Source organism: Triticum aestivum, chromosome 2A, assembly GCF_018294505.1.
Source record: "Triticum aestivum cultivar Chinese Spring chromosome 2A, IWGSC CS RefSeq v2.1, whole genome shotgun sequence".
NCBI lineage: Eukaryota > Viridiplantae > Streptophyta > Magnoliopsida > Poales > Poaceae > Triticum > Triticum aestivum.
Genome location: NC_057797.1, coordinates 659984163 through 660001914, shown reverse-complemented (window position 1 = coordinate 660001914; position 17752 = coordinate 659984163). Strand labels below are relative to the sequence as shown.

At 47.0% G+C, this 17752-nt stretch overlaps 1 protein-coding gene across 1 annotated transcript; it reads left to right on the top strand.

Moving 5' to 3' along the window:
- The first annotated feature begins 5397 nt into the window (after positions 1–5397).
- Positions 5398–11038, top strand: LOC123190042 (ORM1-like protein 3). The gene is made up of 3 exons (XM_044602599.1): positions 5398–5851; positions 7662–7810; positions 10642–11038. The coding sequence occupies exons 1-3, from the start codon at positions 5666–5668 to the stop codon at positions 10778–10780; spliced, it is 474 nt and encodes a 157-aa protein (XP_044458534.1). The 5' UTR covers positions 5398–5665; the 3' UTR covers positions 10781–11038.
- Positions 11039–17752: the final 6714 nt, after the last annotated feature.

Below are 17752 nucleotides of genomic sequence, written 5' to 3'. Positions count from 1 at the left end.
GTGTGCACCGTCGTCTGGATTGTTCTCTCTAGAGACAGGTTGATGGGCTTTACCCTCGGCGTCGCCGTGATCGGACATCGGCTCTATACTATGTTCGCCGTCCGCTGGCTCATCCTGCTCCATCGCTGGGTCCATGTGGTCGTCGCTTCCTTTGGAGTCGACCGGGGTATTATTTTTTCTTGCGCTGTTATCGCTGTTTTTGCCGAGGCGGGATTTGGAGCGGCGCCTACGTCGTCGCTTTAGTTGCTTCTCGAGGGGACTATCCTTCGCTGCATCCTCCCGTTCCTCGTCGTTGTTTTTTGTGGGTGTATCCACCATGTATATATTGTGTGATGAAGTGGCTGTCCAGCGCCCTGTGGGCGGTGGTTCATGTTTCTCTCTTGCATCGTCGTCCATACCGTCGATGTCTTCGGAGTCGAAATCAAGCATGTCGCGGTTAGGTCATCGACAGTGGCTATTAAGTGGGTGGTGGGTGGGGAACGAATTCCTTCGTCGTCCGCTTCCCACTCGAGCCGGACATAGTTCGGCTGAGGGTCTCCTGACAAGGAGAGAGACCTCAATGAATTTAGCACGTCGCCCAAGGGCGAGTGCTGAAAGATATCCGCGGAGGTAAACTCCATGATCGGTGCCTAGTCAGATTCGATAGGCACAAACGCAAGTGGTTCGGAGCTTGTGGCCGGGGACGAATCCAAGGGTCCGGTAACACAGGTCTCATAGGAGGTGAAGTTAGTATTCGGCTCTATCGCCGCTGAGTGTGCGGCCTCCGTGGCGGGGTATATCCGCCCTTCCTCGGACGACACGATCTGCTCCGTATTAGGGCCGGAGTGGCCACAGGTGTAATCTCCCGAACACCGTCTGACGGCAGAGCTAAGTCATGCTCGTCGTGACTGCACGACGCACCTGACATGGGCTCGAATCTGTCGAAGATCAAGTCTCCGCGGATGTCGGCAGTATAGTTCAAGCTTCCCAACCTGACCTGATGGCCAGGGGCATAGCTTTTGATCTGCTCTAGATGGCCAAGCGAGTTGGCCCGCAATGCGAAGCCACCAAATACGAAGATATGTCCGGGGAGAAAAACCTCACCCTGGATCGCATCATTGTCGATGATCGAAGGAGCCATCAAGCCTCTATCGTGATGGCACAATGGAACTCTCAATGAAAGCACCAATGTCGGTGTCAAAACTAGCGGATCTCGGGTAGGGGGTCCCGAACTGTGCGTCTAAGGCTGATGGTAACAGGAGGCGGGGAACACAATGTTTACCCAAGTTCAGGCCCTCTCTATGGAGGTAATACCCTACTTCCTGCTTGATTGATCTTGATGATATGAGTATTACAAGAGTTGATCTACCACGAGATCGTAGAGGCTAAACCCTAGAAGCTAGCCTATGATTATGATTGTTGTTGTCCTACGGACTAAACCCTCCGGTTTATATAGACACCGGAGGGGGCTAGGGTTACACAGAGTCGGTTACAAGGGAGGATATCTACCTATCTGAATTGCCAAGCTTGCCTTCCATGCAAAGGAGAGTCCCACCCGGACACGGGACGAAGTCTTCAATCTTGCATCTTCTTAGTCCAATAGTCCTGCCAAAGTATATAGTCCGGCTGTCCAAGGACCCCCTAATCCAGGACTCCCTCAGTGGGGAAAGGCAAGGGAGGGTGCCCCCCCTTTTCCTTTCCCCCATGAGAGGGAAAGGCATGAGGGGCTAGCCCTCCCCCTTTTCCTTCCCTAGAGTTGGCCAAACAAGGTAGGGGGCACACCAGCCCCCTTGTGGGCTGGTTTGTCCCCTCCTTTGGCCCATAAGGCCCATATCTTGCCGGGGGGTGCCCGGAACCCTTCCGGTGACCCGATTCCTTCCCCGTATGTCCCAAAACACTTACAGTGTCCAAAGACCATCGTCATATATATCAATCTTTACCACTCAACCATTTCGAGACTCCTCGTCATGTCCATGATCTCATCCGGGACTTCGAACAACATTCGGTCACCAAAACATATAACAATATCTCGTCAACGAATGTTAAGCGTGCGGACCCTACGGGTTCAAGAACTATGTAGACATGACCGAGACACCTCTCCAGGCAATAACCAATAGCGGAACCTGGATGCCCATATTGGCCCCTACATATTCTACAAAGATCTTTATCGGTCGAACCATTATGACAACATACCTAATTCCCTTTGTCCATCAGAATGTTACTTGCCCGAGATTCGATCGTCGGTATCTTCATACCTAGTTCAATCTCATTACCGGCAAGTCTCTTTACTTGTTCCATAATACATCACCTTGTGACTAACTCCTTAGTCATTTGCTTGCAAGCTTATGATGTGTATTACCGAGAGGGCCTAGAGATACCTCTCCGATACTCGGAGTGACAAATCCTAATCTCGATCTATGCCAACTCAACAAACACCTTCGGAGATACCTATGGAGCATCTTTATGATCACCCAGTTACGTTGTGACGTTTGATAGCACACAAGGTATCCCTCCGGTATCCGGGAGTTGCATAATCTCATAGTCGAAGGAATAAGTATTTGACATGAAGAAAGCAATAGCAATAAACTGAACGATCATTATGCTAAGCTAACGGATGGGTCTTGTCCATCACATCATTCTCCTAGTGATGTGATCTCGTTATCAAATGACAACTCGTGTCCATGGTTAGGAAACCTTAACCATCTTTGATCAATGAGCTAGTCAAGTAGAGGCTCACTAGGGACACAGTGTTTGTCTATGTATTCACACATGTATTTAGGTTTTAAATCAATAAAATTCTAGCATGAATAATAAAAAAAATCACGAATAAGGAAATATAAGATAACAACTTTATTATTGCCTTTAGGGCATATTTCCTTCAATTACTCCACCCATCGACTACTATCCGGCATGCATCTAGGGTATTAAGCATAAAATAAAGTAATGCCTTAAGTCAGATGACATGATGTAGACAAATTAAACCCAAGCAATATGAATAAACCCTGTCATTTTATCATTAATGTCAACAATGCAAATACGTGTCTTATCTCCTACTTTGTCACTGGGATAAAGCACTTCAAGATTGAACCCATCACAAAGCACCTCTCCCATTGCAAGATAAATCAATCTAGTTGGTCAAACTAAACGGATAGATCGGAGAGAAAATACAATTCTATAATAATCATACAGAAAAGAATTCAGAAAAGACTCAATTAACATTCATGAATAATCTGGTCATAAACCCACAATTCATCGGATCACAACGAACACAACGTAAAAGAAGATTACATCTGATAGAACTCCAAGAACATCGAGTAGAACATTGTATTGAAGATCAAAGAGAGAGAAGAGGCCATCTAGCTACTAGCTATGGACCCATAGGTCGGTAGTAAACTACTCACACATCATCGAAAGGGCGACAAGGATGATATAGAAGTCTTCTGTGATCGATTCCCCCTCCGGCAGAGTGCCAGAAATGACCTCCAGATGGGATCGCGAAAGAACAAAAACTTGCGGCGGCGGAAAAAGTTTGTGGGGTGGCTCTCTGTTGGTTTCTAAATTTTAGAGAATTTATAGAGGTGAAATTAGGTCAGACGGAGCCATGTGGGGCCCGCAAGGTAATAGGGCGCGCCCTGTTGCCTTGATGTCTCCTCGCTTCTCGTCTGGTCTCCTCCCGAAGCTTCTAGGGTCTCTTTTGTCCAGAACAAATCATCAAAATGTTTCATATCGTTTGGACTCCGTTTGGTACTGATTTTCTGGAAAACAAAAAATAAGCAGAAAACAACAACTAGCACTTAGCACTAGGTTAATTGTTTAGTCCCAGAAAATGATATAAAATAGCATATAAAACATCCACGATTGATACTATAATAGCATGGACCAATTAAAAATTATAGATACGTTGGATACGTATTAGGGCCTAAAGCCTACCCTGTATTTCAACGCCAATGACTGTCATTGGTCTCTTCTAACAATTCACTTAATTTCCGTCTTATGTTTAAATAGTATGCTTAAATTCTGGGGTTGCAGATGACGCAACGGGTGGACGCTCAAATGAGAATATTGGCGCAGGCTCGGATGGGAAAGCGGGTGGGTCACGAGTTGTCTCTTTTGTTTCGGGCAGGATGTTTCGAAATTTCAGGTCATGTATTGTAGGGGGTGTGATCAACCCTTTTATTACGCAGTATGAACATATCCATCTGTAGACAGTTGAGAAAAAAAATCTTATAAATAATTCGCTTAATTTCCAGGCTATAGTTGGTGTTTGCGCCAATTGGCGCAACAGGTCATCTAGTACTCGTGAAAAATCAAACGTGTTCTGGTGAGTTTTGTTGAGTGCTACGTTGAACTCTTATTAGACTCGTTGCTCAACGGTTTGATATTCTGTGATACTCAAAGAAATTAATTCGGAGACGACCCACACAAGTTGGAGAAGAACAAGGAAAGCGCAAAAGAAAGAAAACTCGTGTGCGTAATGATTCACGGAAATAGGAAATGAAACCGCGAAGGTTCTCTGGTTGAGTACGCACATGATAGTGATGCTAAACTCGTGATTAACAAAGTTTGTGCGCGTTGGTTACACACACGGTCCACACGAGCACCTTGTATTTAACGAACGCGGCCGAATGCCAGCACTCTCCTCATCATACACATTCAGAGTCAACATCCTACATAAGTCACTTGAGGTCAGTATGCAACCACCCAGCATTCATCACGAAAGAGACCACCACCCGTACTATAAATTTGCTCTTGATGAACAACAGTCCACCTGTACTATGGAGAAGGGGAAATTTTTCCTGAAATTTTGATGAGGTCAGCTTTTGTCCGTTTAACATACTCCCTTGACGTTTTATATTTAGAAACGAAGGAAGTATTATTTAGCAGCTCGATTTGTGGAGTCGCAAGCAAAACCCAGGCTCGCTTGACACTAGTATTATATTAAGCAGAATCATTCCAACCACCATAGACAAATCTTTTTCCTTTTTTTGCGGGAACCATAGACATTCTTCGAGGGGGCATATAGGATGAACATCACCGAGCACTGAAAACGACGCATTAGTTTGTCCAATAATAAACAGGAGTGAAAATCTAGAACATCTTACAAGTTAGCGCAACTAAACCATCACAAATCCAACAAGAGCATCCCAACCAACAATCGAACAAAATCTAACCAGAACATTCGCTCCCCCCAAAAGAAAAACAAATTCAACGAGAACAAACATCTCGCTTTACGGCCGGGCAAAATAAAAAAAAAACCAAAGAAAGGAGGAAGCAGGAGAAAATATACAAAAAAAGAGAGAAAATATGCTCAGAATAACCAGGCCAGGCCCAAGCGCGGCCCGCCCGTCGCGATCGCGGTCGCGGCGTGCATCATCCTACGGTCGGCGTCGCTTCGTCCCCGTCGGTCGCCCACCCTCACCTCACCTCTCCTCCTCCTCCTCTCGCAGGAAATACTCTTCCGTCCCCCATCTTTGAACCTTCCTCCTCCTCCGCGCTGACCTACCCTCACCCCACCCTCCCCTCCCCTCCCCGGCAACAAACCAGGCCCCTCCTACATAGCGGCGATCCATTCCGGCCTCTCAGCCCGCAGCAGCACGCAGGCCGCAGCTCCCGCGACGCCGAGCCGGACGGAGCCACCGCCCCGCAGCACGCGCGCGCCGGTAGGGCGAGGGAGGGGAGGGGATCGATGGCGAAGCTGTACGTGCAGGCGGTGCCCCCGCCGGATCTGAACAAGAACACTGAGTGGTTCATGTACCCGGGGGTCTGGACCACCTACATCTTCATCCTCTTCGTCTCCTGGCTCCTCATCCTCTCCATCTTCGGCTGCACCCCCGGCATGGCCTGGACGCTCGTCAACCTCGGCCACTTCGCGGTACCCGCCTCCCCCCCCCCCCCCCCCCCCTACATATCTCCGCCTCTCTCCTGGATTAGGATTGCGATGGGGATTGGCTGCTTGGTTGGCTTGGGCGCCCCCCCGTGGATCTGAAGGCCTGCGGCTCGACTTAGTTTACATCGATTGCTTGCTTCGTGCGGTCAGGAATTGGGATAGATCGTTCGCATCTGCCTACCCATCGCCTCCCCTAGCTACAAATTGCTATGACGCATTCGCCCAACCTGCCAACTAATTGTTGGTGCTAGTATTGGCTTGGCTTTCCCACCCTACTGGTGCTGGATGCGTCCCCCCTACTCAACCACTCATCATTCGCGTGCCAGCAAGCACTAGCCGTAGTTTGGGACTAATGGAATTCCAAGCCTCCACGGTAGCCAGCATTTCAGTCCATGCACCACGGTGTTTTAGGATTTCTATCTAATCCTCTATGCATTCAGGTTTCAGCTTACCATCATTTTGTTGTTATGTTTTGCATGTTCCTGCCTTATGGGTATACAGACTAGATAAGTATCACTAGCAAGGATTGATGTCTCCCCTTCCATCCTCAAAGTGTTGAAATAGCAAACCATAGTTATGCCCCTGTTGGGTGTATAGTAGCTGAAATAGCAGAGTACACCGATTAGCATTCTGTCTGCTGACGTACACTTCCAAAGACTTTTTAGCACAGAGTTCATATAGTTATACAGTGCTTTTTAGCTTAGATATCATATAGTTATGCAGTGCTCCCTACACTGTTTGTTTACTATATATATCATTCATGTATTCTTGGATAGTACCGACTACTTGCTAGGGCGAATTAACCACAATTTGCCACATTTCCAAGCTCGTATTGTCCTTAATACACCCTAAGTCAGTATCTATATACGAAGCATTTCCTTCGTCCCTAAAGACTGCAAAGAATCAGAGGTGATGCGTCGTGTTAGAGAATAGGTTCCTCTGTTTTTGAGTCGCCGACTAATCGCCGATTAGTCGCCGACTAATTGCCAAGTCGTCGCGGCGTGGCTGGCTCGCGCAGGTGACTTGACTCAGGGGGCAAGTCGCGCGACTCACGTGGCTCGCCGGCGACTTGGGGTGATTAGTCGCACGACTCGCTGGCTCACTGGCTCGCGTGGCTTGCTGCTGCTGTATATGTGATCATGTGGGGACTGGGGAAGGAGGAGGACCGAAGGAAAGAGAGCGCAGGGTGGGCTCTATATGTGCTCTGCTTAGATGTAGTATATTTTCTCTGTTGTATATGTGCTCTTCTGCTGCTGTATATCTATGTGCTCTGCTGCTCTATGTACTGTTGTGCCATGGCGACTTGGGGCGACTAATCAAGCCAAGTCGCTGACTCAAGCCAGCAAGTCACTAGCCGCAGCCTCGGCGACTTGGCTTGACTCGGCGACTCAAAAACCTTGATAGGTTCAACCCGGGGGATGTATAATCTTCACATGAAGTGTATTCTAGTTTGAAGTGTATTCTAGTTTGAATGTATTCTAGTTTGAATGTTTACTCAATTGGCATGGAGATTAAACTTCACATGAAGTGTATTCTAGTTTGAATGTTTACTGTTTCATAATAGCCAAATAAATAGCTTGCCTTTAATCATTCTTTTGCTACTTTAAGTATAATAATGTAGTGGCAAAATCCATGAAATCATTCTGGCTGTGAATACCGCAGTTCTAGTTTGCCCAACCTCAGTTCTGGAAGTAAAATATATTGCTATTTTTCTCATAAGATTATAGAATGAAACATACTATCTAGAAATTACTTTTCTATTTTCATTGCTTTCCTAATTGAATCTTCATTTCAGATTACATACCACTTCTTCCACTGGAAGAAGGGAACTCCATTTGCTGATGATCAGGGGATGTATAATCGATTGACCTGGTGGGAGCAAATGGACAACGGCAAGCAGCTTACTCGCAACAGAAAATTTCTTGTTGTGGTTCCTGTAGTCCTGTAAGTGTTATTCTGTTTCAATTTTTTTAATACTACTGCTTTTGGGGGCTTATTTGGCAAGGTACAGTATGGCAGGATGTATGCACAAAGATTGATTCTGGCTAGTCAGAAAATACTACACTTATTCATTAATTATGCAAAGAACACTTGTTAGTAACATCTAGGTCTAACTCGCATATTCACACCATTATACATGTGTAAGGATTGGGCATTGCTCTATTGCTCTGATGTATGAATATACTAATTTTGTGCAAGCGACATCGAATCATCGAAGGAACTATAATTCATCAATGCAAGTTCTTAAATGTTTATAGAAATTCGATCAAGGATCTCATATGGTAAATTTAGATGGGCCATCCCTTGTACTTTAGTGATTGCATGTTATATCTTAATTTCTTGTGGTCTTCATGCATAAGTGTTTTTATGGAAAAATTTGTTTGATTAACTTCATTATCATTAATAATTGATTATTCACGTCTGGTTAGTGGTAACTAAACTCGGCGGCAAACTGGTTAAATACTTGGCGGTGATCATGTTTGTGGTTGGTGTGTGAGCAAGCAAAATCAGAAGTGGTCCCAACTGATCATACTATTTTTTGCGTTTGCTAGAATTGTTCGCCTGCCATCTGATAACATAGTTAGTCATATGATTACTCTGTTTAATTGAATTACAGTACAATTTTAGTTTTTTCTTTATGAGTGGACAGATCAGTCACATTTATATGCATGAATTATGGTGGAAAATCAAAACCCTGTATGCTGTGTCTTTTTTTGATAAAGGTAAATAGTGATTGTTTGGCATATATGAAATATGTTTCGCTTTAATAGCCACACTTGAACGTGTGGATAGAACTTAAAAAAGAAATCCTTCCGCAAAATCTGTTTCTCATTTAGTCCATGGACATTAAATTTGGGATAAGGCACAATATATCTTCATTTCCATCATATGAGACACTTAATGAGATTTAATTATGCACAATAAATCTTCGTTTCCATCATATGCGACACTTCATGAGATTTGATTAGTTTTTTGTCGTGGTAGCAATTCTGCGTGCCGCATGTTATTCTTGTAGGACGACTAAATACAGATTGATATTTCCAGATTATCTATTTTCAGTTATCAAACTTTTTTACTTAGCTCCTCACAGAAACAACAAAACTTATACCTAGATGGAATTCTACATATTGTTTGTTGCGGCTGCAATATCAGTTGATATTGTGGTTTGGGCTGCTTGTCGATATGGAAGTATCGAACCATATTGCGGTCATATAGGCCACAGTATCGGCCATATTGGTCTGTTAAGTACAGAACGATATGAACCTTATATCCACTAGATTGTAGATTGATAAGTCTTAATGGTCTTCACCACGTTGATCAACATGCTTCTCTTGTGTTCAGAACAGGCCTGCTGATTTGTATCTGTTCTTGAAGAAATGTGTGTTCTTTCGACATGGCATATTATCAATGTGTATTCTCTGCAAAAATGTCTTACATTTTGGTACAGAGGAGTACTAAATTTCCGCATAGAGACATACTCCCTCCGTTCCTAAATATGTCTTTTTAGAGATTTCAATAAGGGGCTACTTACGGAGCAAAATGAGTGAATCTACACTCTAAAATATTTCTATATACATCCGTATGTAGTTTGTATTGAAATCTCTAAAAAGACTTTATTAGAAACGGAGGGAGTAGTAAATAATAATAATGCCACATAATTGCCCTCTTTTATCCAAGGAAATAAGTAATTGCCTAAACATCATACATCATGTGGGCACTCTGAAGTGGACGACTGGGAGCGCCACCCAGAATTTCTCAGTTAGGCAAGAGCCCAGAAATCAATGATGACACCATGCCGCCTAGCGTCGCCACAGCTAACTCCGTTGCTCGGCCAAGGGGGGATCGGGGGTATAAGCTTCGGTTTTGGCCCAAGAATGTGATACAACTTCTGATGTGGAGCGAGCGAGAGTCGAGAGAGGGGCCGCCGCCGGTGTGGCCGATTTGCTCACGGACAGAGGAGATGCGGAGCTGGGTAACTACTGGAGTTTACTGAAGTAGAGCTGGTAACTACTGGAGTTTACTGAAGTAGGCCTAGGCAGCGCCGTACATGGGAGCTGGGTTGGAGAGAGAAGAGAGAGAGAGAGAGAGAGAGCATGCAAGCAAAAGCAATAGAGCTGCTAGGGTTACTACTGGCCCATATAGTCCAGGCTTGTAATTTGCTGCCATATTAGGTTACAAGTAAATATTTCCAGCCTTGTAATTGTAACTTTTTATCATTTTCGCCTAACGCCCAATCGCTGCCATTGCAACATAGTGCCTTGGACTTGACAACTCAACGACATGAAATCTTCGCTTTTATCCATGAAGTGCAAAGAAATAATTAATCTTAATACATCAAGCTGATAGTTTTTTTTACAATCATATTAAGCTGCTAGTTTGTCCTCAAAAACTCATGTTCGGCATGCTTCTAATTCTTCATATATTTGGGTACAGTATGACTATTTTTTCCTTATAAAAGATACCCCCTGTGTTAAAAACGTTCTTATATTATGGGACGGAGGGAGTAGTTTACTAGAGGACTGGGTTCTCATATTTTTTTTTTCAAAATATAATTTTGCTGTGCAAAATTATAATAATGAGTGAAGATTGTTTAGTTTAACTATGCTATTTTCATAGCTACCAGGTCACCTGATCTTACGGAATGTGTGAATTCCTTAGCCCTTTTATGAGCGTGAACACATTCTTTTCCTCATATATTCATGATTTCTGTCCATTGTCCTTTATAGATCTGAGTGAGCATCGTGATTTATGGGGATGTCTCTGTTCCCTTGCAGGTACTTGATCGCTTCGCACACCACAGACTATCAACATCCTATGCTCTTTTTGAACACCATTGCAGTCACAGTACTGGTTGTTGCGAAACTACCGAACATGCACAAGGTCCGGATTTTTGGAATCAATGCCGGTAACTAAGCGGCAGCGTCCCAGGGTAGACAGCACTCAATATCATGTTTCATTTGAATGGCTGGATGGTGTTGCACCTAGTTCTGAATTCGCTCGTCAGAGTACCAGTGTGTAGTGTTTGAGAGCTGTTAGTAGATGACATGTGATCATTGTACAGAGAAACGCTAAAAGGCCTGGAAAATGATGCTGTTTTGCAACTTTGCCCGACACGTTCTGTAGACTCTTTATGCTGCTATATGTTTTGTTGCAAGTATTTGTCACTTGATACATGTACAGTTTCCCCGTGCCTGAAATTTTCCGTCCTATTCCCCTCAGTTTGAGGTAAGATCAAAAGGAATTGCGTGTGCATCCGTGCTTGTCCATAGGCCATCAGGTCGTGTGCAAACCTACTAGCAAACTGTTCTGGTCGATAGTGTTTTGTGCAGTGAGACCCAGAAGTACAGTAATCTGGATGAGATGCCCTTCTCTCCTGAAATTTGTATGGGAAATGGTTGTGTATGCCAACACTTCACCTTAGGATTGGGAACCTGGTTTGATCATTCTATAGTGTTTTTGTTACTACTTGTTTTGTACCCCTGCAACCTTCTTCTCTGGGGTATGGAAGCAGCCTTCATTTCGATAATGTTGATGCATGGCAACATCAGAACAACGGAGTTAACCATCTAATTTGGTTACAAATATTTCATGTATCTTTTCAGTGTCATCACTTATTTACCATACACACATCCCGGTTGTCACTGCACTGCAGGTGACTTGGCTGGCCAAAAATCATGTTCATCAGACAGAAAGTAGAACCTATGTTTTATTAGAGGCCATGGAAGGTCAAACAACCCGTTTGCTACTATGCGCATACCCTTCACTTGTTTTCCTTCAATCTTGAGTTGAGTGCGAATGCTCGTCACAGATGCAGTCCACGTCAACTGCTGCAACCATCACCATCGTCCGTGCGGTCGGAACACTGCCGCAACCATCGCGGCTGGAAATTCGACCTCGCGGCTGGAGTTTCTTGCTTCGCGACGAAGGAAAGTGGCGACGCGAGGACTCCCTATTCAGTCAAGAACAGTGCCCCCCATCACCAATAAGCCACAGCTCCAGCGTACCATGGCCGGATCTTGCGACTTGAGAGTCCCGGTCATTGTTTCAGCATGCAAAAAAAGAAAAAGGAAACCTAGCCAGGCTATGCCTTACTCCATTCGGGGTGTATGTGGTATCATTCACCATCACCTGAGCCGTCCACCGAACCGCCTTTCGGCAAAAATCTGCCGGCCCTGCCACCGAGCTTGGACTGACCGTGCTTCTTCCCGCTCTGTACGAGACCACATTGGCTAGGCGCGTCCAGTGTGAGAATCGATGGCCGAGCTGACCGTGCATCTTGTCTAGACAATTTTACCGTGGCGCATGCTCCCCGTGTCAGCGAGTGCGGGCGGCATCGACTCCGACCAAGGTGAATGGGACGGCGGCAGCATTTGGGTCCAGATCCCCGGCCGGCCGGTGACCTGCGCGTAATCCACAGGCAGATACGCACGCAGGAGGTCGACCGAGATTCGAGTTGAAATCGTTGGCCAGGCGCCATTGCTTTTTCGCCACGACAACCTTTTGCTCTCCATGTTGTACAAGCCCACCACCATCTGCGGCCGTCAGCTTCTACAGTCTTGTGCGTGCCGATTACCGAAGACAGCTTGCCCAAGCTGCGAATCTTCGAGCCACAAACCCCAGCCGCGCGGCGAGATTGAATTTCCCATTGGAACCAGCATTGTACCCGTACTAGTCCTGGCTTCCTGATGCGTCCGCGTTTTTTGAAGCACTTTTCTCACGGTTCGGGTGCTCTCATCGGTGGTGATTGATGTTGATAGTGCCCTTGTATGCTTGAATTTTCTTAGACGAGACTTTTGTGGTTTTTTTTCTTTGAGTGTGTGTGTCGATATTGGATGTGTGCATTCTAGTTGTGCAAAGGCCGGAGGTGTGCTCATAATGATCATATGTTGTTAATGCAACATCATGAGTCCATAAAATACGCTCTTTATCCAAAAAGTCAGCTGAGACGGAGAGCAAGATTGTGAGAAAAATGCAAAGACACTAAAAATCTCACGTCAGATTTTTAGACATAACAAATCTGGTGTGTTTCATGTAAATTTATAATGGCGTGATGATAACAAATTTAGTCTGCATGCTAATTTATGTTGGCGCAATGATAACAAATTTAGTTTGTAAGCACAATAATTTCTCTGACAAAAAAGAATAAAGATGGATTTTGCCATGCTCGCCAACTAAATTTTCCATCCACCAAGAACATGATTTGCCACAAAAAATGTTTGATTTTCCATGGTACAAATTCTAGTGTCAGATTTGTAGTGGAGTTCAAAAAATACAGGCTTCGAGCGGGCTTTTGATGGGTCCTTTGATATGACGGACGTTCAGACTCCCGTGGAGCTTGCCCGATTTGCTACTCATCTGTGAGGTTCGAACATCCGGACCGGTCCAATTTTAATTTGATGATCCCTATTAAATGGCCAAGGGCAACTCCACACTGAGACCCATTTCATTCGAATATGTCCGCCAGCACCCAACGCGCGCGACTCATTTAGTCCATATGTCCATTTCGACTCATTTTCATGTCAAATTTTGGTCGAGGCGGACCAGACTAGACATCCGTTTGTTACTCTCCTCGTCCGGCCTGGCCCACCCACCCATCCCACCTCCTCCTTTCTCTCTCTTCCCCACCCACCGCATCCATCGCACGGGCGGCTTCCCCGGTGACTGCTCCAGCCCGGCCACCGGGCTGTTCATGACTCACGGCTCTGACGCCGCCTCAGACCTCTTGTCGGTGGCCAACACCTTGACCTTGATCACCACCCTTCTTCCATTGGATGCAACCTGTAGCGCAGCAGGTCGCCGCCGTCTCCCGCGCCCATGACCTCGTCCTCATGTGCACGGAAGCCATCTCCTCGGTCGCACCTTGTTCTTCCCAAGAGCAACAACCGCGGCCAGCGCCTCCCTGTCATCACGCCGTCACCTCCTGGAACTCCGCTTCGTGTCCTACAAGCCCATGGTGAGCTTCAGCATGTCCCAACTTCCTTCCCCGCCTGTTTCCACCCCATGTGGCATCGATCCGGTCCTGCCTGATGCACGCCCACCGCGCTCTTGCCGCACGCCCATAGGACGTAGCACATGGTTCGCCGCCCCCTGTGCATCACCACACAGCACCACGCAATCCCACGCCTTGCCATGCCCCGCCGTCGACTGCTCTGTTTCCATCATTGCAACGAGCGAAAGGCTCGTACCTTGGCTTCAGCTCGCCTCGCGCGCACGCGCGCGCACACACACATGCTCACCCCTCACACGCAACACCCTGTGTGACACCCACATGGCTCAAAATGGGTAGTGCGCGTTGGGTGCACGGGGCGGACGCGCATGTCCACCGATCCTGAGGCAACTCAAATGGACAAAAAATGACATATTTTGTGTCCGTTTGGGTCTCCCCTTTGGAGTGTCCCTAAGCGTGTCCGAATGACGTGTTGGTGATCCGCGTTGGAGATATCCTAACGGTTGCCAGAAATCACGCACGATCGGCTTATAACCATTAAAGTCCCCGACAGCGTCAGGACTAGCTATCCTCACCTAGGCAGCAGGTGCAAGTAGCGCGGCCCGCCGGTACGCCGATGGACCTCGAGCGTTTCAGTTGAGGACCGCATGCAGCCAGTGAGTTCGTTATCGCTCACGGGCAAGGCATTGATGGGCGCGATCATCCCTGGGCCGGCACCATCAAATCGTAACAATCGTAGTACTACTACGCCCACTGATGGACCTGTCAGGAACATTCTTTATTTCACACTCCATCGAAATTAAATACCTCTACTGTCGCAGCCCTACGCCCCAGCCTAAGCCTATGGTTGACACGCCAATAGGAGTTACGTACCACCCCAAGGATTGCACAGTTTTTTTTTGCGTGGCCTCTCAAGGCATCTTTAAAGGAGATCTACAAAACTTTGGTACTCCAACACGGTCCTACAGCGGTCCATGTAGTGATTTGGACATCCGTTTTCTGATAAAGTGGAGACAAGCATGAGAAATTATATCGGAGTCCAAATATTCACTTGACCAACTAAAAGCCTCTCTGTCATCCTTCTTTCTTTTCTGCATTCTCATCTCTCTCCTCCCAACCGGACACCATACCACAATATCGAGTAATTGACAAAAAACTACCACATTTCACGTATCCGTCCCACAGAACTATCACATTTTGAAAACTGATCAAAAACTACAGATTAGTACTAATTCTGTGACAAAAAACTACCACTTTCACAAAATGGCCAGTTTAGACGATTTAAACACGTTTATGACAGGAGGGGCCCGTTTGTCAGGGCTGACGTGGCGGAAATCGTTAACTCCGTTTATTTTGACTGTCATGTTGACCGTGATGACAGGTCAGGCCCACATGTCATTCTTCTTCTTCCTCCTCTTTCTTTGTCTGACATTTTAACAAACACTTCATGTGCTCCCCTACACCACCATCTGGAGCAGCATCCCGTGCGTCACCGGTCCTCGGACGGGTGGCTGCGGTCGAAGCACGCGCCGGTGGGGGCAAGGCGAGGCGCAGGGGTGCGGCGCGGGCACGGCCAAAAGAAGGCAAGCGCGGGCGGCAGTGGTGCTCCGGCCATGGTGAGCATCAACGACGACGAGAGCACGTCAGTGGGTGGAGCTAGCGGGGCGTGGCTGGGCGCTGTCGGCAGGAGAGCGCGGCAGTGGGCGGAGCTAGCGGTGCGGGGATGGGCGCTGTCGGCAGGCGAGCGCGGTAGTGGGCGGAGCTAGCGGAGCGGGGCAGCAGCAGTGCATCAGTAGGCAGGGGCGCTGTCACTTAACAGGGAGCAGGGAGCAGGAGGAGGAGGAGGAAGGTCGCCGGTGCCACGGGCTGCCGCTGCTCACCGGCGTCGATGCGTCGGCACGGTGGTGCTGCCCGATGCACATAAGATGCTTGTTGAAATGTCAAACAGAGAAGGAGGGGAGGAAGAAGAAGGTTGATGATGACGTGTGGGTCCCATTATCATAACGGTTAACTTCACGGGCAAAATAAACAGAGTTGACTTTGCTGCCGGTCCCACATGTCATAAACAAGTTTAAAATCATAAAAACGGTCATCAACTCAATTTGGTAGTTTTTTGTCACGAAATTAGCACTAATCTGGAGTTTTTGGCCAGTTTTCAAAATGTGGCAGTTCTGTGGGACGGATGCGTGAAATGTGGTAGTTTTTTGTCAATTATTCCACAATATCCCACCGATAGTCTTCACTTATTTTTTCTCCTCTCAACCAGATACTTCCTCCGTTCCAAAATTCTTGTCTTAGATTTATCTAAATACGGATGTATATAGTTACATTTTAGTGTTAGATACATCCGTATCTAGACAAATTTAAGACAAAAATTAACGGCTCCCCCCGTTCGGACACAAAAAAGGGACATATACCAAAGGAATTTACGGCTCAGCGTTGGAGATGCCCTTACAATCTCACTGCACAGCGTCAACAGCGTTGGAGATGCCCTTACAATCTCACTGCACAGCGTCAACTACGTAAAAACGTTCATGGTCACACAGATGGCCGTGTGCCATGCCATAGCCAGAACGTGACCCGTGCCAAATACTCATGTCATGTGGCGCTGATGCAACTCCCAGACGGTCGGTGAGAGGAGCTCGTTCTGGCTGCAGTCCATGACGGTCGATGGATCGCGTTGTTTGCATGCGGCCAAACACATCCGGATGGCGCCACATGCCGGCCGGCGCCGGCCTTTCCCTGCCGGGAGCGAAGCGTCGCTGGCGCCTAGCTAGCCCTCCTGCCTTCCCCTTCCCCCCCTCGCCCACCGCGGTGCGAAAGCCCGCCAATGGAAGGATAGAAGGAAGAGAAAAGACACGGCGGCAGGAGCCCATGCATGCCCGCCCTGGCGCCCTGCCCTGCCCACTCTCTGACGCCCGTACCTCGCCTTCTCCTTTTGTAATTTTTTGTGCGTGTTCGTACTGTACTGTAGCCATGGCAGCCGTATGTGCAGAGGCACGCATGCCTACGGGCACATGTGCTGAGCCGTCGCCCATCGCCGTGCAGTACGTGCAAGGAAAAATACGGCATGTGTAAAAAGGACGGCGCAGATGTAATGTGTGGCTAGCTACGTCGCACATGGGCGCCTAGTACATGCTAGTAGTTTTAGCGACAGTGAGGCAGCTAGCCTAGCCTCACCGGTCTCCCCCTCTCCAATCGATGACGCGCGGTGCAGTGGTTGACAGTGAGAGCAAGTACAATAAGATGACATAAACAGGATATAAGAACTAGAATATTATATTTTTACTTAGTTGAAGAAGAGAGAAGAAAAGAAAGAATAGAAACGGGCTCTTGATTAGTAGCCGGCTCTAGTACGAGACCAAAGATGCTTTGTGAGGTATAAGGTGGACCAACTGCTAATGAAGTTATACACATATAGAACTTACTATTGTACATGCTGGCTACAATGTTGGCTATAAATGACATGACAACTCCTTATAGCCCATCCTTGGCTGTATTATTAACCATGTGCTCACAAACACACCTCCCGCGACCATGGCCAGCGGGGGAGATCATACCCGCCGAATGAGCATACGCCGTTTAAAGTTCGGTACTTATCCGACAGTGCAGCTAGCGGATGGCAAATTTTGGACCGGAATTACTACATGTACGACATTGACAAGTTCGATCGATGTACATACATACTCCTTCCGTTTTAAAATAGATGACCTAACTTTATACTAAAATTAGTATAAGATTGAGTCATCTATTTTGAAACGGAGGGAATATGATTTAATATCCTATAGTGTGTTGGACGTTGGTTACATCCCATGGACACAGCGGCGGAGCTTGACAAGGTTCAATTGGGCGGGTTCAGCTTTCCGGAGGGGGCTCGGGGCAGGTGGCCTCGGGGCCCCATCCTCTTGGGGCGCCCAGGGAGGACAGCCCTCCTGGGG